Source organism: Haemorhous mexicanus, chromosome 15 (genome assembly GCF_027477595.1).
Source record: "Haemorhous mexicanus isolate bHaeMex1 chromosome 15, bHaeMex1.pri, whole genome shotgun sequence".
Classification (NCBI taxonomy): Eukaryota; Metazoa; Chordata; class Aves; order Passeriformes; family Fringillidae; genus Haemorhous; species Haemorhous mexicanus.
Window position 1 is genome coordinate 441,751 of NC_082355.1, and position 25,803 is coordinate 467,553.

Sequence of the window (25,803 nt, forward strand, 5' to 3'; positions counted from 1 at the left end):
CAAGGCAAGGACCAGGATGATGTCACCTGTGCTGCCTCAGAGTCCTTCTGACACACTGGATGTCTGGGGTCTCATCATTGTTTGTTCTCTCCTGGGTACTGCCTCGGGATGCTTTTATTCCATTTCATACCCACAGGCAGGTGCCCCCCTCGCCCAGGTCACCCCCTCCCCTTCCCAGCAGGCAAAACCTGAAATAAGAAAGTGAAAATAAACATGCTTTCATGCAAAAAGTTTTAATGGTGCCACAGCAGCTCCCACAGGCTGGTGTCTCACACAGTGGGTGCCAAATCTTTCCTGAGCCCCATTTTCCCCAGTGCTTGCAGTGCATGAGGGGCTGTAATCCATTTGGCCCCAATTAATTTAATTATTGACAGGCTACAGAGCTAAGCATTAGTGCTATAAACTTAGATGAATAAACTTCTGAAAACTTAAAATGTCTTTAAACCATTGCTTTTTTTTTACAGAAATACAAAATAAATAGCCTGAGGATTAATACAAAACAGGATATCTTCTAATATCTTCTTGTTTATTGACTTTTCTCCCAAATAGTACCTTAAATTGAAAAAACCTTTTTAAAAAATGAACTTCACTTCATGGAAAAAATATTCAGCATCCCTGAATTTGTACAAGTGTCTCTGAACAATAAACTAAACACCTTTTATTTATTCCTCCCACCCATCACCAACTAAGCAAATGTTATTCATCCTACTGTTTCTAAGATCTATATGTAAAAATAGGAATTTATGATTTCTCACTGATGGTGACCTGGCTGTAACATTTCACTGGAGCATTCCCTGGGCTGGGTGCAGAAGGTAGACCATGGAACTCCCTGCTTGGTCATGTGAAGGATTAGGGAGCTTTTGTTGACCCCTTCTGCCTGCAGGATCTGTTTTGGCTGTAGCTTTGGTGTCGACAGACCTTTTCCCCCTTCACTGCCCTTACCTCCTCCCCAGCCTGCCTCGGGGGTCCCTTGTGTGCTGTTCCCAGGCAGGCTCGGATCCATCAGTGCTTCCTGCTGGGAACACGTGCAGAGGGATCAGCCCGGGGAGCTCCCACGGGCTTCATGGACAGTTTGGGGTTCCAAATGTTGGTCTCATGGATATTTGGAAGTGCTGCTTTTTAAATGGGACAGATACTGAAGTTTGTAACAGCCTGAGAAGTCTTGAGCTGTGATTACGCTTCAAACAGCCGTTTCACAAATTAACTGCAGTGACTGTTGGGCAGTGAATAAACCTCCTAAGAATGATAAATGTGTGATTTTACACAGTGCCAGGCTGCTCTGGTGTTCCCAACTAAAACGTTTTGGAGCCAGTGTTTGCATTCTTAGTTCTCAGAGGGAGAGGGGGGCTGACGGGCTGAGTGCAATTCTGTTCATTTCTGGGTGTGCTGGGATATGTGGACGTGTCCCAGCGACAGAGCCAGCTGCTTTCTGGTTCAGTTTAGAAAGGATGGCAGAGCCAGCACGTCTCCCCCGAGGCATTCAGCTGTCTCTGAGGTGCCATCGCTGACTTGGACTCACCCTCACTTTTGCAGCTGCTGCCACCTTTTACACCTGGGCACAGAGCATGCTTTCAGCTTGCCGGGTGTTTCTGCAGGAGCTGGAATACTGACAGAGGGCACAGAGCGAGAACAGGTCTGTGCCTCGGAGGTCGCTGTGCCACTGACAATCCCCGCAGGCAGACCCGGCTTTCCTGCTCCACCAACAGGAACTCTGGAAGGGGGAAGGTCCAGGGGCTGTGGCGTAGCGAATTGTTTTATCCATTCCCTTTGTGTAGTTTTAGGGGAAAATGTCCTTCTCTGAGGAATCTCCATTGCCCAGTGGAGTTCCTTCTCCAGGTTTGTAGGCAGGTAACCGAGGGTGGGATTTCAGGGCAGTTTTGGAGGGAGCTCAGCTCCTCCTGTCAGGAGAGGGCGGCCGGTGCCTGCAGCTGGGCTGGGAACTGCCAGCAATGGAAACGAAGCATGAAAACCAAACTCTGCTGAGCAGATTGACAGAGAGCAGGCACAGCTGTGAGCCAGCAGAGCTCTGCTGGCTTCCCTGGGATTCACGGGAGAATGCTTGGATTGGGGAGAGCTGGAAGCCAGAGCTGGGGCTGCCGGGGCAGAGGGGGTCTGGGGCACGGTGAACTCTGAGTTCTGCTCTCTGTTACATAGACAGTGTTTCATGCATCTGAAACCCATGAATCCCACTTAAGGTATTTACAACAGCCACATCTGAGTGGGTGGGTGGTGGGAAGGGGCTGGAAGGAGCTCATGGGCAGGAGGTAGCTGACAGGTGACCAGAGGAAAACAAGCAATGAGGAGAAGGGAGATTCAGTGCCCTCACTGCAGAGCCTGGGTGACTGCAGTGATGGCAAAGCTCCTTCCATTGGCTCTTTGCCTTCCAAATCACCTTTTAGGCTTCTGTGTTAAAACCCCTGGGCTAAAACCAACGAGAAAAGAAAGCAAGCAACCACCCTAACAAAAAATCTGAGTGACCCCCTCCCCTCAAAGGCAGCATGAACCATCAGCCAGGAGCCGACTGATTCTGATTTATGGTTTCTTTATCCTGAGGCAGGCAGGTAATGAGCCGGTGTTTGATCTCTGTGGGCTTTCCTGCAGCCCTGAGGAGATCACAGCAAGGGTAACTCCTACTGATACCTGCACGCTTCCTGCCCTGCCGCTGCTCCGGCGCTGCAGCGCGGGCAGCGACCTGGGGAGGGTCGGTTCTGCGGCGGAGCCGGGCCCCTCTCCCCGTGCTCGGGCCCCTCTGCCCGTGCTCGGGCCCCTCTCCCCGTGCTCGGGCCCCTCTCCCCGTGCTCGGGCCCCTCTCCCCGTGCTCGGGCAGCCCTGGGGCACGGGGGCGCTCGGAGGTGCCCGCAGCTCCCTGCGAGCCCCAGGCCCGCAGCTCCCGAGGTGCCGGCGGTGCGGGAGCAGCGGCCCCTGCCCGGGGGAGCTGGGGGAGGATGCGAGGCTGGGCGCCGAGGGAGAGGAGCAGGAGCGGGGAGGAAGGCAGGCGCGGGTTACCCGGTCAGTTTGCTGAGATGCTGCTGTAGCTCTTCTTGATGGGGAAGGTCAGCTGCCCCGAGAGGTCCAGCGACAGCGCCTTGGGGTGCAGCGCCCGGCGCGGGTGCAGGGGGCTGGAGCCCAGGCGCGGCGAGTACAGCACCAGCAGCTCGGGGCCCAGGCGGGGCTCGGGCAGGAGCCCCTCGGGCCCGGGCTCTGTCCTGCTGCGGGGCAGCCTCGGCGAGGGCTGCAGGCTGTGCCGCTTGGGCGGCGGCGGGCTGTGGTTCTGGAACCTCACCGTCTTCACTTGCTGCAGCGAGAAGGGGCCAGAGTCAGGCGGGAAGCGCAGAGCCCGCTCGCCCTCCCCTGCCCTGCAGAACCGGGGGGATGCGCTCGGGGGCACAGCAGGCCTGCAGCGGAGCCCTGGGTGATGCGCCTTGGTGGCAGGTGGCAGAGAGCCCCGGGGAGCAGCGCAGCAGTGCTGGCAGCTCCTGGAGACCAAGGAGAGCTGCCCTGGGAGCGGGAGGCAGCGCAGCACCAGGAGGTGCTGCCCTCGCAGAGCAGCGGGCTCTCTCAGCTGATGCTGAGCTGCCTGAGAGCTCTGAGGTTGGCTGGGCTTTTGGGGGCATGTGGAACGATTTGGGCACGTCTTTGGGTACTATGGGAAAGGGAAGCTGCCACAAGGGCAATTTTCAGAATGATTTTACCGTTATGAAATTTCTCTCTGGCTGCCAAAAGGGAAAGAAATTCCCATTCTAAATGGCTCAGCCCAAGTGACATGAGAGAGATGGGGGAGTTCTGCAAAGCTCTGCCTGACACCAGTTCTGTGGCATTTGCTCCCAAACTCACAGATTCTTGCCCAATTTATGACCCCAGAAAAGTCTCGAGATTTGCTGGTGACTGAGCTGGGTGACAGGGACACAGGACCTGGCCCTGCAGAGTCCCGCCTTTCCTCAGGGCCTCATCTGAACAGCTGCGTCAGCAGCACCGATACCCGATTTCCTAAGGCATGTGTCAATCCCAGCGATTTCTACTGGAAGAAGTTGGTGAGGATGGAGCAAAGCCCTCGGGGATTTGGCCCTGGCTAGTTTTGGCTGCCGCTGCTGGTTCCGCGGGGGTGCTCCGGGGCAGGGGGCTCTGTACCTTTTCGGCGCTGTTGCGGGAGGTTTCTGGTTTCACCAGGATGGACGGCGGGGCTGACGCAGGCGGCTTTGGAGCTGCCTCGCTCTTCACCGAGGGGTCTTTGGCGTCCAGGATCACCGAGCTGCACACGGAGGGGCTCCGGCTCTCCCCTCCTCTGACCAGCAGCGCCGGTGAAGCCTCATAGGAGGAGTTGGGCCTCGTAGTCTCGTCCGTGCCAGCCCCGGGGGGGATGCTGTGCGGGGGGGAGCCGACGTGCGGGTAAAGCTGGAAGTGCTGAGCTCGCCCCGCAGCCGTGGGACGCCTGAGGGAGCCGGTGATCTGCACGGGGGTCCCCGCCTGGCCCGGCCTCTGCAGGGATCCGTCTGGGGAGCAAGGACCACGGAAAGGCATTTAGTCAGGAATCCAGAATGCGCAGAGAGAGCAGCGGTTACAGCCCCGCACCAGCAGCCCTGCTCACAGCATGCTGGGGGGCTGCACCTCCCCGGGATCACCCCGGGCCCGCCCCTGGGCACCAGGACCGATTTCGGGTGTAAAAGCTCGGACAGTGGCCCCTGCCAGGGCACTGCTGCCTCCAGGAGCTGCTCTGCTGCCAGAGCTGGGAACACACACGGCTCCCCAAATACTCGCGGAAGTGTATTACGAAACAGTGCGTATGGGATGAAGATAAACCTTGCGGCCTCCTTGTAAAGAAAACAACCACCGAGCTCTGCACAAAGCTCTGCAGGAATGTTTCCATGCTGAGTCACACCCCCTGGAATTCCCGAATTCCCCAGAGTCGGGCCCAAGGCGGGCTGAGGGACCATTCACCGGTGTGCCCTGGGGGAAGGTGCCCCCTGCTCCCTTGCAGAGCCCCCCAGCACTTACTCCTCCTGGCGCTGCCGCGGCCGCGGCGCAGCGGGGCCGGGGCCCGCCCGGGGCAGGGGATGGGCACGGGCAGCAGCAGCGGCCGCAGCGCCCGGCTCTGCCTCGGGCCGCTCTCGGACACGCTCCCCTGGGAGGACAGCGACGAGGTGGACAGCGTCCATGAGGTGTACAGGGAAGGCATCTTCGAGTCGGAGAGACTGGATTTCCTGTTGGAAAAGAAAGGCGAGGGCTGCCGGGCGCCATCCCACCTGGCGAGGGACCCCCGGCCCTGCTCACTTCTGGGGGGTCCCTTGTCAGTACTGGGGGGATGCCTTGCCATGGCTTCTCCGTGGAAACAAGGAGACCCCAAGTTCTACGTGTTACCCCCTTCCCTCTCCCCGTTTTTGTTTCCCGTAGGAGTCCCAGACCTGAAGAGGGGAGTGACGTAGTTGCTGGGGAAGAGGCCGACTCTGCCGGTGACGAGGGACATGCCCCGCAGCCACCCGTCCTGCTCCTTGCCGAAGACACGGACCCCTTCTCCCTTCTGCAGCTCCAGCTCGTCTGGTCCATGAGCCGCGTACGAGTGGAGAGCCACGCACCTGCGGAGAGAGGCTGTGAGGGGAGGCAGAACTGCCCCGGCAGGGAGGCTGCAGCAGCCCGGAGCCCCGCGGCTTAACGGGGCTGCGGGAGGAGGCTGCTGGCTGTGCCCGGAGCTCCACAGTTAACAGTGCAGGAGGAGGAGGCTGCTGGCTGTGCCCGGAGCTCCACAGTTAACAGTGCAGCAGGAGGAGGCTGCTGGCTGTGCCCGGAGCCCTTCAGCCAGGGCTGCATCGAGCGTTTGGGTGCTGCCCTTTGTGGTGAGAACTCGCAGGGAGGAAAGAGCCTGTCACCTCAGGCCGAAGGGGATATGGATAAGAGAAGAGCCAGCAGGAAAGGAGAACAAAGCTGCTCAGGAGGGGGGTTTGTGCCCCAGAAGTGCCAGCCCAGGGTGACAAATGTTGGGGAGGAGGAAACTGCTGCTCTGCACCTCACACAGTGAGTGCTCCATCAGAAACACGGATCAGGGCCTGACAAGTACCTGTCCTAAGGCAAAGCTCTTGAAAGAGCACAGTTATGGTGCCGTGCTCAAGATAGCATCAGGCAATTCTGCCTTTGAAACCAGAGGCCTTGGATCTGCTTGCTTGGAGCATCACCAGGAGGTGTTGGAGGCCCAGGGAAGAGCACCACTCTTGCCCTGCCTCCCTTCCTCCCTGTCTCCTTCTCCTTGGCTGGAGCACAAGGAGAGGACTGGCAGCCACTGGAGGCCATGGGGAATGGACAGAGCAGGAGGCAGGAGGAGGTACATGGCTGCACTACATGGCTCCACTCCAGGGCAGTGAGGAAATCAGACTAGAAATTAGTCTGAAATCCCCCCTAGACCTCTCTTTTGTGATTCTGGGATTGGGACCAAGGGCTGAAGCTTTGCTCTTCTCTCTGACCCATGTGTGAGCACACAGCAAAACTGCAGCAAAAGAAAATGGTGTATCTTTCAAAACTTTTCCCTATCTGTTCCTTAAAGAACTTGAATTTGTCTCCAGTGTAACACATTTAATTGCACTGTTGTTTTTTTCAAGGGGAACGTGACCTGCTCCAAGAATCAATGAGTTACAGCCCAGCACCCAAGTATCAGGTGTTATTTACATAACAAACAACAGACTGGGTGTCTGGATAGTCAGGGCTACCCCAGAACTCTCAGAAGGGTTTCTCTCTCCCTGTAGTTCAGCACAAGCATCTGAAGGTGTGACCTGCTGGGCCAGTGTGTGTGAAGGGCTGCCTGGGGCTGGCACAGCCCAGCTGGGCTCTGGGTGCTCTCACAGCAGCTCAGGAGTCACCTGGAGGGGAGGCCCTGCAGGGGCTGCTCTGACACTGCCCCTGTGCCAACCAGGCAGCTGGTGCCATGCTCTCGCACCATCCTTCTGCAAATTATTTTAAGGTCTTGGGAGTTCTCTTGTCCTTTGGATTATTTGTGTGCTGGAGTCTTGGCTGGCTGATGATGGTGTGTGTGGGTCCCAGCACAGCACTGAGCTGCGGGTGCTGCTCCTGGGCACCAGCATTCCCACGGCCTGGCCCTGCACCGGGGTGCTGAGAGCTGTGTGAGCAGCGAGTTGTGAGGCTGTTGTTATTTTAGATGCTTTACTAAATGCCAGGGTGGTGAATCTTACCTTGATGTAATCATCATAGAGCGTTATCTGCAAATTGTAACTCTGTGAAAGTTTTCAGAAATTGGATTGTTCAAGCACCAGTGGCCATGGAGGTTTCAGGATAAATAACTAGAGGCACTTAAGGAGTAATTAGTTTCTTTACATTTAAAAAAATTAAAATGTGTTGTTGGCAAACAGGCAGAACTGTTTCTCCATAGAACCTGCAGTGAGGCAGAAAGATGCACTCAGCTGTGGTATCAGGTGTCTGCCCCCCTGGCTTAGCCCAGCCAGGTACGATCCCACATGGATCTGCACTTGGATCCCATCTGTGCTCTGGTCTGCACCTCCTGCCTGGCAGGAGCAGGCTCCTGGTGAGGCTGCAGCAAGTGAACCCCGTGCCCCAAAGCATTTGCACCCTTACGTACAGGTAAGCTGGCCCGTGGTGCTGCAGGTGGGGAAGGGTCACGATGGCTGCCGGGGGCCCCAGTGCTCCTGGTGTGGGGTAGTAGGAGGTGCTGACCTGTGGGAGAAAGGAAGCAAAGAAAACAAAGTATTAATCTGGTTGTCAGCTTCTTTCATCCACTGGAGGAGCAGCCAACACCTGCCTGGCTTCACCCATCCTTCAAAAAACCACCAGAGACATTTCAGGGAATGGCAGAGTCTGGAGCATTTGACTTCGAAAAAGACCAGGCAGGAAGAGGAAGACTCAGAATCAGGGAATCAATCTGGGCTGTCCCTTGTGCCGGGCTGTCCCTTCTGTCCCTGGTGCTGGGCTGTCCCTGGTGCCGGGCTGTCCCTGGTGCCGGGCTGTCCCTTCTGTCCCTGGTGCCGGGCTGTCCCTGGTGCCCGGCTGTCCCCTCTGTCCTGCCAGGCCTGTCCCCTCTGTCCCTTGTGCCGGGCTGTCCCCTCTGTCCTGCCAGGCCTGTCCCCTCTGTCCCTCCTGCCGGGCTGTCCCTGGTGCCGGGCTGTCCCTTCTGTCCCTGGTGCCGGGCTGTCCCTGGTGCCCGGCTGTCCCCTCTGTCCTGCCAGGCCTGTCCCCTCTGTCCCTCCTGCCGGGCTGTCCCCTCTGTCCCTCCTGCCGGGCTGTCCCTGGTGCCCGGCTGTCCCCTCTGTCCTGCCAGGCCTGTCCCCTCTGTCCCTCCTGCCAGGCCTGTCCCCTCTGTCCCTCCTGCCGGGCTGTCCCTCCTGCCGGGCTGTCCCCTCTGTCCCTCCTGCCGCTCAAAGCGTCCCGGGGTGAGCAGCTGCCAGCAGCGGCTCCTTCCCGTCCGGACCCAGCCCTGCCCTGGCCCAAGGCGACCCGGCGGCGGGGCCCTGGCCATGCCCTGCTGTGCCCCGGGCCGGCTGGCAGCAGCGTGGCCCCTGCCGGGCCGGGGCTCGGAGCGCGGCGGGGCGGCGGCAGCAGCGCCCCGGGAAGCTCCGGGCAGCGGAACGCCGCCGCGCTTGGATGTGGCTGCAGCTGCGCTCTCCAGCAACGACCGCGGGATCTTAGTGATGCAAGCTGGGGCTTTAATCTCATGTTCATTTCAAATCTAATTTCTAGTGGTCATGTCTGTAATGCGGTGCTGGAGCACTGGCTTGGCAAGGACCGAGGGAAAAAGAAAAGTGACTCACCGGCTCTGGTGCTCTCCAGTAAATTAAATTAATTAAAACACCCCAGCAATTCCAGCTTCTGTCTGAGACCTGGAGTAGCAGGTCAGCTTCAAACCTTCTCTGCATTCCTCGTTTTCTAGTCCAGGCAGGATTGGACCACGTGCTCATAAAGTTGACTGGAAATTATAATTCTGTTTTATTAATTACCAGAATGCTTTAAATTTGGATATTTGGAATTTCTTTTTTCTGCATTGGAACAAAATGACTGCCTTTTGCTGGTTTTCCTGATGGAACTGTGAACAGATGGAACTTCTTGAAATGTCCCCTTCTGGGTGGAAAGCTCCATGTTTTCACCTCTGTGTTCCCCTGTGCCTGGGAGCAGCCATCACTAAGAGCATCCTCAAAGCTGCCTTTGCATTCGCAACACGCAGAGGGGAAAAAAGATAGGGAGAAATACTTTCGAGTCACTTATAACTGATTTCAGTGCTCACTTTTGCTGATCTCCCAGGAGTACCTTGCAAGTCCTTGTAAGTACAAAGGGTTTAATTCCCTGCCTCTCCCGAAATCCCTGTCTCTAGCGTGTCACCAGCATGACCCCGGCGCTGCTGACACGGGCAAGGCTTTGCTGGGACTCTCCAGCTGGGGAGGGGAGCCCTGCCCATCTCAGCACAGGGCTCTGGGCACCGGGCCCTGCCAGCTCCCCCGTTGGTGGCTCAGGAAAGCCGGGTGTGCTGGGGGCAGCTGGGGGTCCCTCAGCTCCCTCCCCCAGCCCAGGGCACAGCAGCAGCTCCGGGGCACAGCCGGCCGGGACTGCCAGCGCAGGGAATCAGCTGGGCTGTGCTGGGAGGAGATTCCAGCGGGGAGGGAGGGCGTGGGTGCCCCGCTGCCCTCGCCCCGCTTGCACAAGAGGCACATGCACAGGCACGGCCACCGCAGCCCTGCAGACCGGTTCTGGCTCCAGCCGAGCTTGGCAGCCGAGGGGAAGCGGGAGCCGGGGGAGGAGGCTGGGGCAGCGCTGGGAATTCCCTTTTATGGGCCGAGAGGAGTCCGACTCCTGCTGCTGCTGCTGCTGCTGCTGGCAGTGCCAGGCGGGCCGGTCCTGCGGTGGGAGCCCTGCAGCCTGGCACAGCCCCTGTGCCCTGGCTTGTCCAGCTGCTGCGGGCTGTCCTGGGGGCAGCCCCTGCTCCCTCGGCTCCCAGCCACCCCGCAGCGCCCACCTGGGCTTGGGAAGGGATCTCAGCGTTGCAGCTCAGCCACTGCAGCCCAAACCCAGCGAGGAAAAGGGAAAGCTGCATCCTGTGCAGGCCCAGAAACGGCACAGGTTCCCCTGCAAACCTCTGGGAGCAGCACTGCTGATTGGAAACAAGCGATTTCCAACCCTGCTGAGGCCAAACCATAACGTGTCCCCTATCTCGTTTCTGCTCTTGGCAGTGGTTCACACTGAGACTTTTGGGTGAGCTCCCTTTGGAGTGTGAGACAGGATACAGTTCCAGTTGAATGATGGAACTCCTGTAGGGTTTCATTTCCCCTCTGTAAGCCGGGATATCACATCCCAGCTCTCTGCAGGCTGGTGCCCAGGACAAAGTGCCTGCTGGGTCTTCCTGCCTGGACACGGACTGCCAGGGGCTGGGTGACTGCTCTAAGAAGATTGGAGCAACCTTCACTATGAAAGATGTCATATAATTGTAAAAACCCCCTTTTTTCTCCCTATCAGATATCTGGGAAGATTCTGTGTGCAGATCTTCAGACAGAGTGGGAAGAAGGAACGAGACACTTCTGCCTGGAGTGGATGAATTCCAGAAGGTCAGTCTGGGTGTCCAGCTCAGCCCCAGGTTCCCCTAGGTGTCCAGGTGCCCAGGATCAGCCCGGGTGCGGGCTGTGCTCCCTTACCTGGAGCGGGGTCCCGCCGGGCAGCTCGGAGCTCTCGCAGCTCTGGGTGGGCACGCTGGGGTTGCTGGAGCTGATGAGCACGGGGGAGCTGATGTGCAGCGCGGGGCGCTCGGCGTGCACCATGCGGTTCAGCGTGTTGAGGGCCGTGGTGAGGGAGAACTGCCGCAGGCTCTTCCGCCGCGCCTCGGGCGCCTTGGGGAACGCGGCCGGCTCCGCCGCCTTGGCCTTGGCCGGGCGCAGGGACGCGGCCCTGGGCGGGGGGGACCAGCGGCCCTTGGTGGCCTGCAGGAGCTGCTGGGCCGTGCTCGGCTGCAAGAGACAGCAGGAGACGCGCTGGGGCTCAGGAGCTGCAGCCAGCCCTGCCCCGACCGCTCTGCTCCCCTTCCCTCGGCAGCAGAGCTGCAGGCAGGGCTCAGGTGGTGCCACCTTTACCAGGTGGTCCTTGAAATCTTGGGCCTCTGTCATTTCTCTCAGCTGGTGGCAGCGACAAACTCTGGGTGTAAAACTCCCGGTTCAAAGCTGACAGCAAAATTAAAATTGGCTTTTAAAACTTGTGCTAAGACAAGGGGTTATGAGGATGAGTGCTTCCCCCGACATGCTCCTTGTGCAGAGCTTTGGCTGGCAGAGGTGCTGGGAGAGCTGTCCTCAATAGCTAGCTCTGAATTTGAAGGGATGTTTGGTGTTTGGACTCGTCACCCTTTCCCTGTGGGTGCATCTTGCAGCTGAGGGTGTGGCACGGGCTCAGTGGCCCTCACTGATGGTGGCATTGCCAGCAGGATTACATCCACCCAGTTCCATCTCTGTCAGCTTGAACATTCATGGCTTGGTGCTGCTTCCATTGAAAACTCCTGGCTTGTCAAGGACGGGGCTGATGAGGGAGAGGCAGGCCCCGAGTTTGCATATGGGCAGTGTTCACACAGCACTTCTTGGAAACTGCTGATCAGGGTGTTGGTAGCAAAGGGCATGTGGTGACAGCGTTTTTCACCACCATGGGTGCCAGAGGAATTAATCATGATTTACTGCTGACATTAATGAATTGCAAAACTTGAGATTCTCTCCTGCCTGTGGGAGCCAATGTGCTCGATGCCTGGCATGGACAGGGGAGGTATGGGTGCTCCCAGATGTTGACATTTACAACAGGGGTGGTCTTCTCATTTCCCCTCTCCAAAATAAGGCTTAAAGCCCACCGTGTGTGTGCAGGTACAAGGGCCATCGCTATCCTGTCAATTCCGTATCTGAGCAAACTGCAAATGTTTTCCTGCCTAACTAAATCCCAGGAGACACGATAAAATGGAGCACAAACTGCACGTCAGAGCCAGGAGAGCCTCGTGTCTCCCACAGTAGCCCTACCTTTGCCTTCTCTAGAATTAATTTCTAATTCCTTGGTGGCTGTATGTGTCCCTTAACTAACCTGTGTCTCTCAATGCTAGACTTGAATAAGTCACTACTGAAGTTAAGATGATTTCATTAAATGAAAAGACATTTTAAAAAATATATTAGAGCTTCAAATTAGATGTTTTGCTTGAGTCCTCCTATAAAACAACCACAAAGCAGAGCTTGCTGTAATTATGGGCATTACAAGTATTAATTCTACTTCTAGGAACTGGTGCCGGTGCCATGTACACCCTGCATCTCAAGCTGAACTGCACAACACAATTAATGTCTAGACCAGTGCTGACAGAATTCTGCCAGGGCCAGGGTGGCTGGAAGGAAAATACTGCCAGGGAGAGGGTGGCTGGAAGGTCTCTGGAGAGGGGAGGGTGGCTGAAAGGTCTCTGGAGAGGGGAGGGGGTGGCTGGAAGGTCTCTGGAGCAGGGAGGGGGTGGCTGAAAGGTCTCTGGAGAGGGAGGGGGTGGCTGGAAGGTCTCTGGAGCAGGGAGGGGGTGGCTGGAAGGTCTCTGGAGAGGAGAGGGGATGGCTGGAAGGTCTCTGGAGCAGGGAGGGGGTGGCTGGAAGATCTCTGGAGAGGGATGGGGTGGCTGGAAGGTCTCTGGAGCAGGGATGGGGTGGCTGGAAGGTCTCTGGAGCAGGGAGGGGGTGGCTGGAAGGTCTCTGGAGAGGAGAGGGGATGGCTGGAAGGTCTCTGGAGAGGGGAAAGGGTGGCTGGAAGGTCTCTGGAGCAGGGAGGGGGTGGCTGGAAGGTCTCTGGAGAGGGATGGGGTGGCTGGAAGGTCTCTGGAGCAGGGAGGGGGTGGCTGGAAGGTCTCTGGAGCAGGGAAAGGGTGGCTGGAAGGTCTCTGGAGGAGGGAGGGGGTGGCTGGAAGGTCTCTGGAGCAGGGAGGGGGTGGCTGGAAGGTCTCTGGAGAGGGATGGGGTGGCTGGAAGGTCTCTGGAGCAGGGAGGGGGTGGCTGGAAGGTCTCTGGAGCAGGGAAAGGGTGGCTGGAAGGTCTCTGGAGGAGGGAGGGGGTGGCTGGAAGGTCTCTGGAGCAGGGAGGGAGTGGCTGGAAGGTCTCTGGAGCAGGGAGGGGGTGGCTGGAAGGTCTCTGGAGCAGGGAGGGAGTGGCTAGAAGGTCTCTGGAGCAGGGAAAGGGGGTCTGGAAGGTCTCTGGAGCAGGGAAAGGGTGGCTGGAAGGTCTCTGGAGAGGGGAAAGGGTGGCTGGAAGGTCTCTGGAGAGGGGAAAGGGTGGCTGGAAGGTCTCTGGAGAGGAAAGGGGGGCTGGAAGGTCTCTGGAGCAGGGAGGGGGTGGCTGGAAGGTCTCTGGAGCAGGGAAAGGGGGTCTGGAAGGTCTCTGGAGCCGCAGCCCCGGGAGCGCTGGGCTGGCGCCGGCCGGGGCCGCCCGTCCCTCTCCGGACCGGTGCCACCCTGCGTGCCCTGGGGCCACGGCAGGGGAGGGGAACTGCGGCGTCCGGGGGGCTGGGGGACCCTCAGAGGGCGCTGCCGGGGCCGGGGCCGTACCTTGGGGAAGGTCAGGATGTCCTTGCTCTCCGCCTTGTCCCGGCCCCGCAGCTCCAGGCTGTAGAGAGGGCGCGGCAGGGGCAGCTGCTTGATGACCTGCACGGAGCTGGCCGGGAACACGCCGCTGGCCCCGTTCAGCTCGCCCAGGTACCAGTTGTCGTCCAGCTGCCGCAGCAGCGCGATGGTGTCGCCCTTGTTGAAGCGCAGCTCGCCGGGGTTGTGCCCGCGGTACGAGTACAGCGCCCTGGCCCGTGGCACCTGGGGGACGAGAAACAGCCCCTGCCGTTCGTCCCACACAGACACAGCTCCCCAAAAGCATTCGTAACTAACGAGAAAAAAACGCAGAGGTCTAAGGCTTAAGCATGCATTTATTAGGATTAACTACCCACATCCTTCCTTGATGGGTTTTACTAATGAAGACAAGCTCCCAAATACTTATGCTAAGTTTGTATCAAGATGAAAAGCAGGCTGGACTCGTTTAAGAATATTAAGAAACAGTTAAGGCCTTAAACTGCTCTTCCCATGGGATCTTATTGCCTGCTATAAGGCTCCTCCAACACAATATCTATTTTAATGGCCCGGGTATTTCTATTTCAGAAGGACTGGAGGTCACAGCCATCATCCAGCCCAGCTGGTGGCTGTCACCTGCCAGGAGAAGGCAGCAGAGCAAGGTGAGTGCAGGTTCAGTGCTCCCGTGGCCCCATCCCTGCTGTAACACCCGTCCCTGCTGTGACTGTGGGTTTAACCCAGCTTTTCCTGGGTTTGGGGAGGGGTGGGTTCGCTTATCCTTGCTGCAGTGTGATGTGACACAGAAGAGACACGGCAAACCCAGAAGAGATTTGTGTCACAGTGTCCCAGAGGGACGCTGCCATCCTGGCTCTGAGCCGGATGAAATGAGCAAGCTGCCCTAAGAGAGCTGCTGTGCTGAGCCTGTCCTGGGCCCTGCGTGGGGCTCTGCCCTCCTGGCAGCCAGGGCTCTGGGCACTGCAGCCCCCACCTTAGGGGACACCCCAAATGTGAGCCCCCCACCTTAGGGGATACCCCAGTGTGAGACCCCACCTTAGGGGGTAACCCAAGTGTGAGTTCCCACCTTAGGGGATACCCCAAATGTGAGCCCCCACCTTAGGGGGTACCCCAATGTGAGCCCCCACCTTAGGGGATACCCCAAGTGTGAGCCCCCACCTTAGGGGGTACCCCAAGTGTGAGCCCCCCACCTTAGGGGGTACCCCAGTGTGAGCCCCCACCTTAGGGGGTACCCCAATGTGAGCCCCCCACCTTAGGGGGTAATCCAAATGTGAGCCCCCACCTTAGGGGGTACCCCAATGTGAGCCCCCCACCTTAGGGGATACCCCAATGTGAGTTCCCACCTTAGGGGGTAACCCAATGTGACCCCCCACCTTAGGGGGTACCCCAATGTGAGCCCCCACCTTAGGGGGTACCCCAATGTGAGCTCCATTCTGCCCTCTCAGCTGGGCACAGCTGTGTGAGCCCACCCTGGGGAGCTGGGATGGTGCCCAGCTCCGGAGCCTTGGCCAGCTGGGAGCTGCAGTGCCCGTGCCCAGGACAAGAGGCTGCTCAGCTGCTTCCTCAGGCTCTGCCCATCTGGGTTGTCCTTCTCCTCCCTTGAGAGGCTGCCAGGTGCTGTGGCACGTGAGGACAGTGCCCTGCAGCTTCTCCAAGCCATGGTCACCCCCTCCCACTCATCTCACAGGAGACTTCTGCACCAGTGACACATTCCTGATTTCCTGCCTTTTCCTGTGCATTTCCCCAGACCCACCCATGTCTGTGACCAGGGCTCGGCCAGGACTCCTGCAGGGCTCCCCCTCTCAGCCACTTCTCAGAGCTCAGGAAGGTAGAAGCGAGAATCTCAACATTCGTTTCCAGAAGTGTGGAAAAGATCAAATTTCCCACAGAAATAGTTAAGTTTTTGGAAAGAGAGCATCTTCCAGCATCCCCAAACCCTGATGCCTGGTAGGGAAAAGGAACCAAGAAGAGAAAAATTTCATGCACTGCTTTTACTTCAAAGTCTTTGAAATGGGAAGCAATTAGTTTAATGTTTAGTTCTAATTAAGTCATTCTCCCTCTTAATTTGTGCTCAGAGTAAACACATTGCTTGGCTCAGTGACACTGACAGCACATCCCTGGGAGAAAGGGGTAGGGAAGGGAGGCTTGGGCCACTGCTGCTCTCCATCAGAAAAGCAGGGATCCCCTCTGTGGGGCCATGGGGACTCCCTGCAAACACACACCTGGACAGGTGAGCTTGCCATCAGGAGAACAGGCTGGGGGACAGCAGCTCTCCTTCAGAACCACGCTGGGACCCCTGGCACGAGGAGCACAGGGCTGGGGCTGCCTCAGGAGCAAGCAGAAACCAAATGGGACCTTCACAAAGGGAGAGAACAGGCTTGGGAAGGAGGAGCAGCAACGTCTGGGCTGTGAGGGAACGGCAGGATACAGCCAAACATTAAAGGCAGCATGAGCGAGTTATGGAAATGTATTAAAAAGAAGAGAAACTCTGAAATGAAATGCATACCTGGTGCTAACTGGGAACAGGGAGCAAGCAACAGAGTGCTGAGAGTCTGGAATATTCTTACTTGAACAGGCAAAGGGATGAGACAGCAGGGCAGATGGGGACAAATACCCCAAACCCAGGAGGGACAGGCGTGTTTGTGGTGTTAGCTCTGGCTGAACACATCCCTCCATTTGCATGCATGGATGGTTGGGCTTTTTCTTCCTCTAACCACACTCACAACCTTCAGCTCTTGCCCTCCTCTTTAACCCTTTCCTCACACTTTTCTGCCCTTTCAAATCTCCCAATCCAAGTCAGCTTTTTCCAAAGTCTATACTCTCAATTTTTTAAAATAAATTCTGTTTGGCTTCTCAGATACTGAGTAAAAAACATCCCATCAATTTCCCAACTCTGTTTAGGACACAAACTAAGCCTTTACCCACCCACAGGGAGCAACTAATGTGCCCTGTCACAAAATAAAGCTGCCAGCTGAAGACTTCAGAAGGACACGCAGAGTCCCTGGTTTTTAACGTGTTTGTGGGGTGCAGGAAAGAACAACTTCCCCCTGCAGTGACAGCCACGTGCTGGGGCTGGGGTGGGCCAGCAGAGCCCGGGGTGGGCACCCCCAGGCCAGCATCTCCCTCCTGAGCTGCAGCTCTGAGCTGAGCCTCTCTCAGCTCGGGCTGGCTCCTGCCCACTCCGGCTGTCCCAGATCCTCTGCAAGGGATCTGTTGTGCTTTATTTAAAGTAGGTTAATTGCAAAGGCAGAAACTGGCGTGCTAATTAACCTGTGATAAAGACAGGAGTGCCTGAGGTGGCTGAGGGCAGAGGGAGAGGCTGTCCTGGGCCACAGCGTGGCCCTGGCAGGGGAGCAGGACCTGCTCTCTCCTGGTGGAGCCTTCTCCCGTTAGCATGTCCAGCTGCTTCTCCTCAGCCCAGAGCAGCCTTTCCTTTCAGCAGGGTGGGTGGCAGCAAAATGCTCAGCCCAGGACTGCACCCAGGGTCTGGTCCCTTGGGCACCCTTGGCATCTGTCTGACAGCTGGGAGAGAAAACTGGGAGCAGCTCTGGGAAAACTCAGCTGAGGTGCTGCAGGTTTGTGTGCAGCATGGCTGCCCAGCAGAGAGAGACAAACTGCAGCAAAGAAACCCTTTTTGGGGTGCCTGTTACTTTTTCAAAGCTGCCTCATTTTTGCTGATTTTCCCCTCTGCTTTCTCCTCCACCATGCCTGAGTGAGACCCAGGAACTACTGCAGGCTCTCAGAGCAGCCAAGCCCAGGGGCCCCTTGCCTTGGGGTGCCTGGAGAGAGCGTGGGGCAGCCCTGGGGAGAGCAGCAGCAGGGAATGCCAGGAGGGGAGCAGAACCCCCTGGCATCAGCACCATCTCTTCTCTCTCCTTGGCTGCTCTGCCAGAGGGATGGTCATGGCAGATGCACTCCAACTCCCTGTCCCCATTCTCAGTGGATTTGAGCCAATAAGGGAGAAAAGATTTGATTTTTTTCACTATTTTTGGCATTTGGCATCGGTTGTGCCGGGCAGCCATCCAATGCCTTTGAGTCTCCCTGTGCACCAAACAAAGATTAAAAACACGTTTACGTGTGTGAGGAAGCAATGTGGGGCATCTCCTCCTAGCAGAGAAATGCACTCTGTGGTTGTCTGAGATGAGCTGAATAACTCCTCAGGACTGGCAGCAGGGGACTCATGAGGGACCCCTGCCCAGATCTGGAATTCCCAAAGAGAGGAGCAGCAGCGAGGGGAGAGGATCCCTGGGAGCAAAGCCAGGAGCACGGGGAAGGGGAGAGGATCCCTGGGAGCAAAGCCAGGAGCACGGGGAAGGGGAGAGGATCCCTGGGAGCAAAGCCAGGAGCACGGGGAAGGGGAGAGGATCCCTGGGAGCAAAGCCAGGAGCACGGGGAAGGGGAGAGGATCCCTGGGAGCAAAGCCAGGAGCACGGGGAAGGGGAGAGGCTGCTGCTGGGAGCTGGGGATGCCCCTACAGCTCGTCCCAGGCTGCTCCCCTCCAACCCCAGGAGCAGGGTGCCAAGGGCAGCTCTGCAGCCTGGAGCCCCGGGGAGGCTGGGGCCAGGGAGGTGTCTGGGCTGCAGCCCCTGAGCGCTGTCCCCTGCACGCAGGGCAGGGACACACAGCTGGTGACAGCGGTGGGACGCTCCTGAGCCCCGCGCTCCAGCAGCACTGCCGGCAGAGGGGCGGGGATGGACGGCAGGGACAGCACCCGGGGAGCCGGGCTCAGCCCCTGCCCTGCCTGTCCGGGGCTGCCTCCCCCCGGCTTGCTGCCCGAGCTGGGGCTGGCCCCAGCCCTCAGCAGCGTCCTGCTGGCTCCAGCAGTGCACAGGGATCAGGAATGGCCTCGGATGGGCTCGCCCTGCTGTTTGCCCAGCTTTGACTTCCCTAACCCCATGCAGGGAATGCCCTGGAGCAGCTTCCCCCTGTGCCTGTCCTGCAGTAAACCCCAGGGCACTGATGCCAGTCTGGGTGTCAGGGCAGCTGTCCCGCAGGGAGGGTGTCTGTGCAGGAGACAGGACAGCTGTGGGCAGGGGGAATGTCTCCCCCTGGGGCAGCCAGTGACTCCAGCACAGACCTGAGGGCACAGCCCCTGCTCCTGAGGAGCTCTGGCTGACACGGGGCACTGGAGCTGGCTGCTATCCACCACTGACACCCAGGGATGTGCACACACTGCCTTTTTATAGGGATGGTCAGTGACATCTCCATCCCTTCTGGTTCCTGAGAGCTGCCTCCAGCATCCTGCCATGACTGCCCATGTCTCCATGGCATGAATGAGCCCCATCACCTGCTTGTGTGCTCAGCCAGCACGGGTTCAGGGCTCTGCAGCATCCAGGTGGATGAAAAGAGCTATTTGAATGTAAATTAATTGCCATTACAATTCTGTTTTTCTGCATTTCGGCAGAGGAGATAACTTCAGCCTTGTCACAGAGAACAAAACCTTCAAAAGTGAACTTGTCATTTCAATCTCTTCACGTAATTATGTTCTGAGGATTCAGACAGTTGGGTGGTTTCTGCATTATTTCTTCCCTGAGGAGGATCGTTCCTGTCTTCCAAGCACACGTAGACTGTGTGCACCAGGGAGAACAAAGCCAGTCCCTCCTGCTCACGTCAGCCCTGGAGCTGCCCCACTCCCTCCTGGGCCTGCCCAGCTGGGAGGCCAGCCCAGTGCTGGTGGCCACCTGCTCCTGAGCCAGCTGGCCATCGTGGGGAGATGCTGGAGATGTGAACTGAGTGGCTTCAGTTGGTTTTGTGCTGCTCCATCTGCACGGCTGCAGCTGCTGGGGCAATGGCAGAGGGACTGGGAGCTGCCACCCCCTGTGCTCCCTCACAGCCCTGGGGTACCACACATCAAGGCTCATGTCACTTCTGAACCTGGCCTGGCTTTGGAGAGCACATGGAAAACGGGGGAAATGATTACAGAAAACACTGGGCAGCTTCTCTGGTGGACAGGATGAGAGGTGCTGAGGCAGCACTGCAGGCACCCCGCCTCCAGGGGAACGCCTGGCCTCGTGCTGGGGGTGCCCCCAGGGCTGCCCAGGAGGACACAGGAGTCCCTTTGCCTGGGTGAGCCACGGGGGACATTCAGGTGAGCAGGAGGAATGCCCAGGGCTGGAGCTGCTGAGTGTGGCTTGGCTCCCGGCTGTGGGCAGAGCGGCAGGGCACAGGGACAGCAGGGACAGGTCTGGGACAGGACACAGGGGACGTGGCGGGGGCGTGCTGGCACTGGGTCCCACGAGCTGGGGCTGCAGGGGGTGCACGAAACCCTCTCAGGCCCTTGGCTGGCTGCTGCAGGCTCAGAGGAGCCCTGCTGCTGTCAGCAGGCCTGGGCAGCGGCTGGGCTGCGTGTCATGGGTGTGAGCTGCACACAAAACAAACTGTGTCAGCCCTGCACACAAAACAAACTGTGTCAGCCCTCGGCGTGCCCAGTCATGATGCTCTGCCTCAGCAGCACTGCTCTCAGAAGAGGCTGTGGGCTGTGCAGGGAGCAAACCTGCATCCTGCTCCCTGCTGCTGCTGCTCCCGAGCCCTCTCCCTGCTGGTTCTGTGCCCTCTCTGCTGGGCAAGGGAGTGCTGATGTGGCTCCTCAGCCAGCACTGCCAGCCCTGGGCACCGTGGGCACCTCTGGGGCTGGCCACTCTGCAGGCCCAGTGCTGGCAGCAGGGACAGCTGTCCTGTCCCTCTGCGGGGCCACTGCTGCCCCCAGCCCCGCACACTGCAGAGCTGCACGCACAGACCCTCCTCCCCACCCTTCCCTCCCGAGGGAAAAGACAAACTCAGCCAGGGACCAGCCCCTGGACCCCAGGGACAATGGCCAGCGAGCAGCAGGGTGTGGGAGGGGGGACTCAGGCCCTGGGGCTGCTGGCTGACCACGGCACGGTGCAGGTGAGCTCGCAGAGGAGCCCTGCTGTGCTATTCCTGACTCGCAATCTGAGCCTGACTCATTGCCTTGGAAACAAATTAAAACACTTTTATGTGTTTGCAGCTTGGTACCTAATTTTGTAAAACCAGGGAAACTGGCTCCTGCTGTTGGCCATGGAGGTCTCTGGGTTTCCACAGGCAGAGGAAGCACCCAGGGGTGCCCTGTGCTGGCTCTGGAGCTCACACAGCTTCTGGGTGTGTGCTGTCCATCAGCCTACCTTGACCTCACTCCCTTTGTAGTAGATGAAAGTGCTAAAACTGCATGCAGAGGGAGAAAACACACCAATGCCTGGCACAAGGTGCCAGCAGCACTGTGGGAGCAGCTCCCTGTTGTGCTAGAAGGAGATGAGCCCGAATGGGACACGGCGGTGGAGGAGACCTGGGACAAACTCTCCAGAAAGGCCATAAGGCCACACAGAGTTGTGCAGCCACATGCAGCATCTCCGTGCCCAGCCGAGGGGCTCTGTGGCACACCCCACCCACCCCAGCTGCCGTGAGGGTGCTCTGGGGGGAGAGCAGCCAGCACCAGCACGTCAGGCAGAGCCCAGGCCTGGGCAGCACCCGCGGGGATGTGACACCCCCAGAGTGCCTGGCCAGCCCAGGGGACGGGACACGCCTTTTGAGGTCATTGCTGGGACTGCACAGGAGCTGCTGGGGCTTTGGCAGGCTGGGAGGGGGCTTGGCTCAGTGAGGGGGCCAGGAAACTCGCTTGCCTCTGCCAGGTGCAAACATGGGGTTTGCTTTGAGCAAGACTTCAAGAAGCTCCAGCAATCCAAGTCCTGTCTGTCAAAGGCAGAAAGGAGTTGGAGATGACTCTGGAGGAGAAGAAAATACCAAGACGCAGGCACTATCTATAGACGTCCGTGTGAAGGTGGGACGTTGGAGTGCAGAGTATTTTTATCCCAATAGAGGTGTTATCTGTCTATCTCCCATGAAATGCTGGAAGGGGGTGTTGAGCACTCAGTTCATGCAAAGAGAAAATAGCCCAAGTCACAGTTAAATCTGCGTGGTCCGTGTTTTCCTGAGGCAAGCTGTCACACTGGGAGCTTTTTTCCTCTGGCTCAGTGTCCCATGTTTGCTGCATGACCGGGTTCAGCGCCCGAGCAGCTGCTCGGGGCCTGGATGGAGTTTTGCAGGGCGCAGAGGGGTCATCCTGCCCCCCTGAAGAGGCGTGGGAGGGCCGTGCACACCTCAGCACACACGCTCTGCCAGCTCACCAGCTCGGCTGGGGCTGCAGCCAGGTGAGGAGGAGCTCAGCACAAGCTGTGCCCACACCTGGCACATGCCAGGGGCGGCTCCTGAGAGTTCAAAGGCTCCAGCGTGGCTTATTTGCACATACACCTCCCAGCAAGGGCCTTTATTCTTAAATTCCAGACAGTTTATTATGTGGGGTTCTGAAAACCCCAAGTCCTCCCTGCACTGCTGTTGGAGATGTGAAGGCCTGGCCTGGGAGCAGCAGGGGCAGAGGGGCTCGGGCTGGGCCGTGGCACACACGGACGGCTCCACGTGCACAGAGCCAGCACGTGCCCACACGACGGCTGCTGTAGGAAGTGCACTCACAGGGGATTTAAATGCCAGCAAATAAATCGCTTGGGACGGGCTGTAATTAGAAGATTCCCTGTTTTTTAACAACTGGCTCTGGGAAATTCCTGACCGCAAAGCAGCGCTGTGCTTGTGCTAACCCAGCAGCTCCGAGGGGCCGCTGGCTCCTCCTGCTCAGAGGGAGACGAGCTCTTGGCTCGCTGGGTGATGAGGGATTGGTTTCATTTTTTGCCTCCATGGATGCTCATGAGCATGAAGAGCAAAGAGCTGGCAAGGAAACCTCTCTGCTGAGAGAGAAACTTTGATCAAACTTGTGATGTTCTCAGCTCCAGGGAGTAAAGGAAGTTTATTTATAGAACTGCCTTGGTACAAACAGAGGCTGGCCCCTCTCCTGGCTGGGTGGTGGCTCTGGCTGCAGAGCTGTGTGAGGCAGGCCATTGTGTTTGCTCTGTAGCACAGGGTGGTGGATAGCACTGGGGTGATTAGCAGCCCTTGCAGGCTGGGGCAGTCTGGTTTTGGGGAGCTGGGATCCTCTGCTGCAGCAGCACATGGCCACTGCAATTCCAGTCCCGGGGGAGAGCTGTGCTGGGGTGAGCAGCACTGCAGGGCAGCTGCTCTCACTGTGATTCCTGGCAGAGACAATCTGCTCTGAGGCTCACAAGCATCTGGAGGTCTCTGCGTGCCCAGATTCCTTCAGGTGACCCTGGAACTCAAGCATCCAGGGGGCAGGGTGGTGACAAGGCACCCTCATCACTGTCTCATCTTTGCACTTTCAAAGGTGTCCCTGCTGTGCTGGGTGACGTGCTGCTGTCACCCAGTGCTGCTCAGGGGAGGCTCCAAATCCATTAACATCCCACTGGAGTACCCAAAGTAACTCTGGTCCTGAATGCAGGTACTTAAAACCACTAAAGCCAGAATGTGACTAACACCTTGCATTCTTCACCTCGCAGCAGAGGATTCCAAAGTGTTTTATAATTAAGTAACTAATTAAGTCTAAGAGTATTCAGTGTAATGCATTTTATATCCCTTCCCAGAGAGGCACAGGAGCTCAGAGGGCTGTCCCAGTGCCAGGGAGCCAGCCACAGCTCCCTCAGTGCTCACTGGCCCTGCTGATTTCTAGGAGTTTGGTCTTAAGTTGGTCTTAAAAGCTTTTGGGAGCTATGGATGGAGGGATGCTGCCATTATACACCAGCAGCAAGTTCCTACCTGCCCTGAGAACCAGTTAAAGAAACATGAAATGAGTGAGAGAGGAGAAAGCCAGACAAGTGTACTTGTGCTCTTTTATCCAGGGCCAGGAGAGTCCAGTTGGAAAATCTACAACCTTCTCCTTGTCAGCTGGAATGCTGCCCGGGGTGGCAGTGACTGAAAGCTGTCACTGTTGGATGGTTTGTCCCCTGCACGAGGATTTGTCCCCCAGCAGCTCCTGCAGCTCCCCTGGAGGGCTGGGGGCTCCCAGCAAGGGTCGTGCCCAGAGCAGGGCCCTGTGGAGGGAGCCCCCAGCCCAAGGACCTGCTGCAGTCTGCCCCGTGCTGCAGCCAGGGGAGTGCTCTGGGCTGGGCAGCGTCACCCCCTGTCCCTGGCCATGCTCCTGGGAAAGGGACATGGTGCCTCGGGCTCAGGCTGCACAGAGGGAACACCAGGGACAGGAGCTCCTGAGGGATGCCTGGTTTGGTGTGTGATCCATCCAGATCCCTCACCAACACCGCAGAGATTCCCTGGGACACACGTGCCAGCTCATACCCACAGGACACAGCAGCACCTGCATGGCTGCATGGGCACAGCACCTGCGCCCTGCCTGCCGACCTCTACAGCTCTGAGCAGGCTCTGGGGCTCAGCAGCCCTTCCAGCCAAGCTTCTGAGTGTTATTAAAAGGTTTTACAGGCATTGTACAGAGCAGCTGAGGTGAGAGAAATGGAAATCCAGGAATATAATGTGGGAAAGCTGAAGCCACAAGTCTCTTCCCTACATTCCAACTGAGCCAAGGTCTTTTAACAGATCTAATATCCTGTCCTCATTATTCAAGAAAAGCTTTTGTATTGTTAAAGAAAATGATGGAAAGAACTTAGAATTTTAAAATTAGCCTAGTAAATCATCCCTAGGTACAGTCATAAGTGAGTCAATTTAATATCCTTAACTAGTGAACTTCCAAGAACTTTGGACAGAACAACAGCAGCTCCACTGGGCACCCCCCCTTCTTTTCCAGTGCGGGGAAACTGAGGTGCAGCTGTGGAAATACCTTCTCCACCACTAACAGTTACAGCTCTGCAATTACCGACTTAATTGCTATCAGTCAAAAGCAGTGCACTGCCTGAAAGTCCAAGCACCTGAAACGCCCTCAAAAGCCAGGACGCATCTGAAAACTCTGGGAGAAAAGAGCTGCTGGGAAGTTTTTGTAAGAAGGGCAGGTTGGCTTTGTCTCAGCCTGGGACTCAGTTTCTGCTGTAGTGAGCTGGAAACAGCCAAATATCACACTGAGACAGCAGCCAAATCTGCACACAAAACACTCGGTCTCACTTCAAGCACTCTGCAGTGCTGCTAACAGAGAAGGTTCCTGGCTCTGGGCACACAGCAGGAACCTTTCTATGCTCATGGGCAGAAGAAAGAACTAAGAACCTCCTTACCCCCTCCATGTGGATCCGGGGATTCGTTGCCAGCCGGTGCTGGTGCAGCTGCAGCCCCCTGGGGACTCTCCTGATGGAGGCGGGGGACGACAGGACCCCCGACCTCTGGACCGAGCCAAACCTGCTGACGTTTTGTCCACACCTGACTCCATCCAGGAGGCGAATGAGGAGCAGGTTGGAGGGCAGCTGCTCAATGCTGCCCAGGACGAGGGTCCTGCACTCGGGGCACCGCAGCTCCTTCTGGGATTTCAGGATCCTCTGCAGACAGGGCTTGCAGAACGTGTGCTGGCACGGCAGCACCTTTGCTGTGGCGTCGAGCTTTTCAAAGCACACGGGACACTCCAACAGGTCAAGGAGAGCCAAGTCATCCATCTTCAGGGCAGAGCCCCTTCAGGAGCGGGGCCGGGGCCGTCCACAGCCCACATCCACCGGAGCCGCCTGAGATGCCCTCCTGCGAGAAGCAGAGCCCGGGCTCAGGCAGCTCCCCTCGGAGGGCGAGGAGGAGGGAGCAGGGAGCAGAGCTGCGCGGCTGGAGCGTGTAACGCAGCCACCTACATCCAGAGCTGCGCTCCCAGCCAATCTGGAACGCACTCGCTGCGCCAGCAGCCCGGCTCGGAATGAGTCACCCCTGACTCAGCTGGAGCGAGGGGACGGCTCCGGGCTGCGGCCGGGGCTCAGCGCCCGAGCCCAGGTCCTGCTGGCGGGGCAGGGGGTCCCGGAGCCGGCCGGGGCAGCGGAGCGCAGGGCGGGCTGCAGCGCTCCCGCTCCGCGCAGCAGGACTGACACGGCTCGGAAAAATTCACAGCTCAGGAGATGAGAGTCCCTGATAAGCATCAGCCCCGACCGGCCGGTGCCGGGCTCCGGCTGCGGCGGGCTCGCCGCGCACACCCCGCGCACGGCCCCGCCGCCCCCGCCGCAGGCAGCGCCGCTCGCCCTCCTGCCGCTCTCCGCCGCCGCTCTGGACAAGGTCCTTCAGACGCCGCCGCTCGCCGGGGGTACCCGGCGGTGCCGCGGCTGCCTCCGCAGTGCCACCCGCGCCCGGTTTGGCCGCCTGAGCTCGCTGAATCAACCCCAAGCGATTATTCCTCCCACGGCCCGGAGCCGCCCAACCTGTTCGGCTCCGGCTGCGGGGCTGCGGCTCAAGCCCGGGCCTGCAGCGGCCCCGCA

The 25,803-nt window shown here is 58.2% G+C and overlaps 1 protein-coding gene across 1 annotated transcript; it reads right to left on the minus strand.

The window, feature by feature from the left end:
* Positions 1-217: 217 nt before the first annotated feature.
* Positions 218-25,438, minus strand: SH3RF2 (SH3 domain containing ring finger 2). The gene is made up of 8 exons (XM_059859776.1): positions 24,637-25,438; positions 13,529-13,786; positions 10,632-10,940; positions 7,577-7,671; positions 5,400-5,570; positions 4,993-5,198; positions 4,129-4,490; positions 218-3,295 (listed from the first exon to the last, which is right to left on the minus strand). The coding sequence occupies exons 1-8, from the start codon at positions 25,006-25,008 to the stop codon at positions 3,011-3,013; spliced, it is 2,058 nt and encodes a 685-aa protein (XP_059715759.1). The 5' UTR covers positions 25,009-25,438; the 3' UTR covers positions 218-3,010.
* Between the last annotated feature and the right edge of the window lie 365 nt (positions 25,439-25,803).

What these genes read in the sequence shown, in the direction of transcription:
- SH3RF2 (XM_059859776.1), bottom strand. Translation starts at nt 25,008, where the DNA reads ATGGATGACTTGGCTCTCCTTGACCTGTTGGAGTGTCCCGTGTGCTTT. An exon ending in CCCGGATCCACATGGAGGGG is followed by an intron (nt 13,787 to 24,636) that starts GTAAGGAGGTTC and finishes CTCGTCCCCCAG; the next exon opens with GTGCCACGGGCCAGGGCGCT. An exon ending in CCGCGGCAGCGCCAGGAGGA is followed by an intron (nt 4,491 to 4,992) that starts GTAAGTGCTGGG and finishes CTTGCTCCCCAG; the next exon opens with ACGGATCCCTGCAGAGGCCG.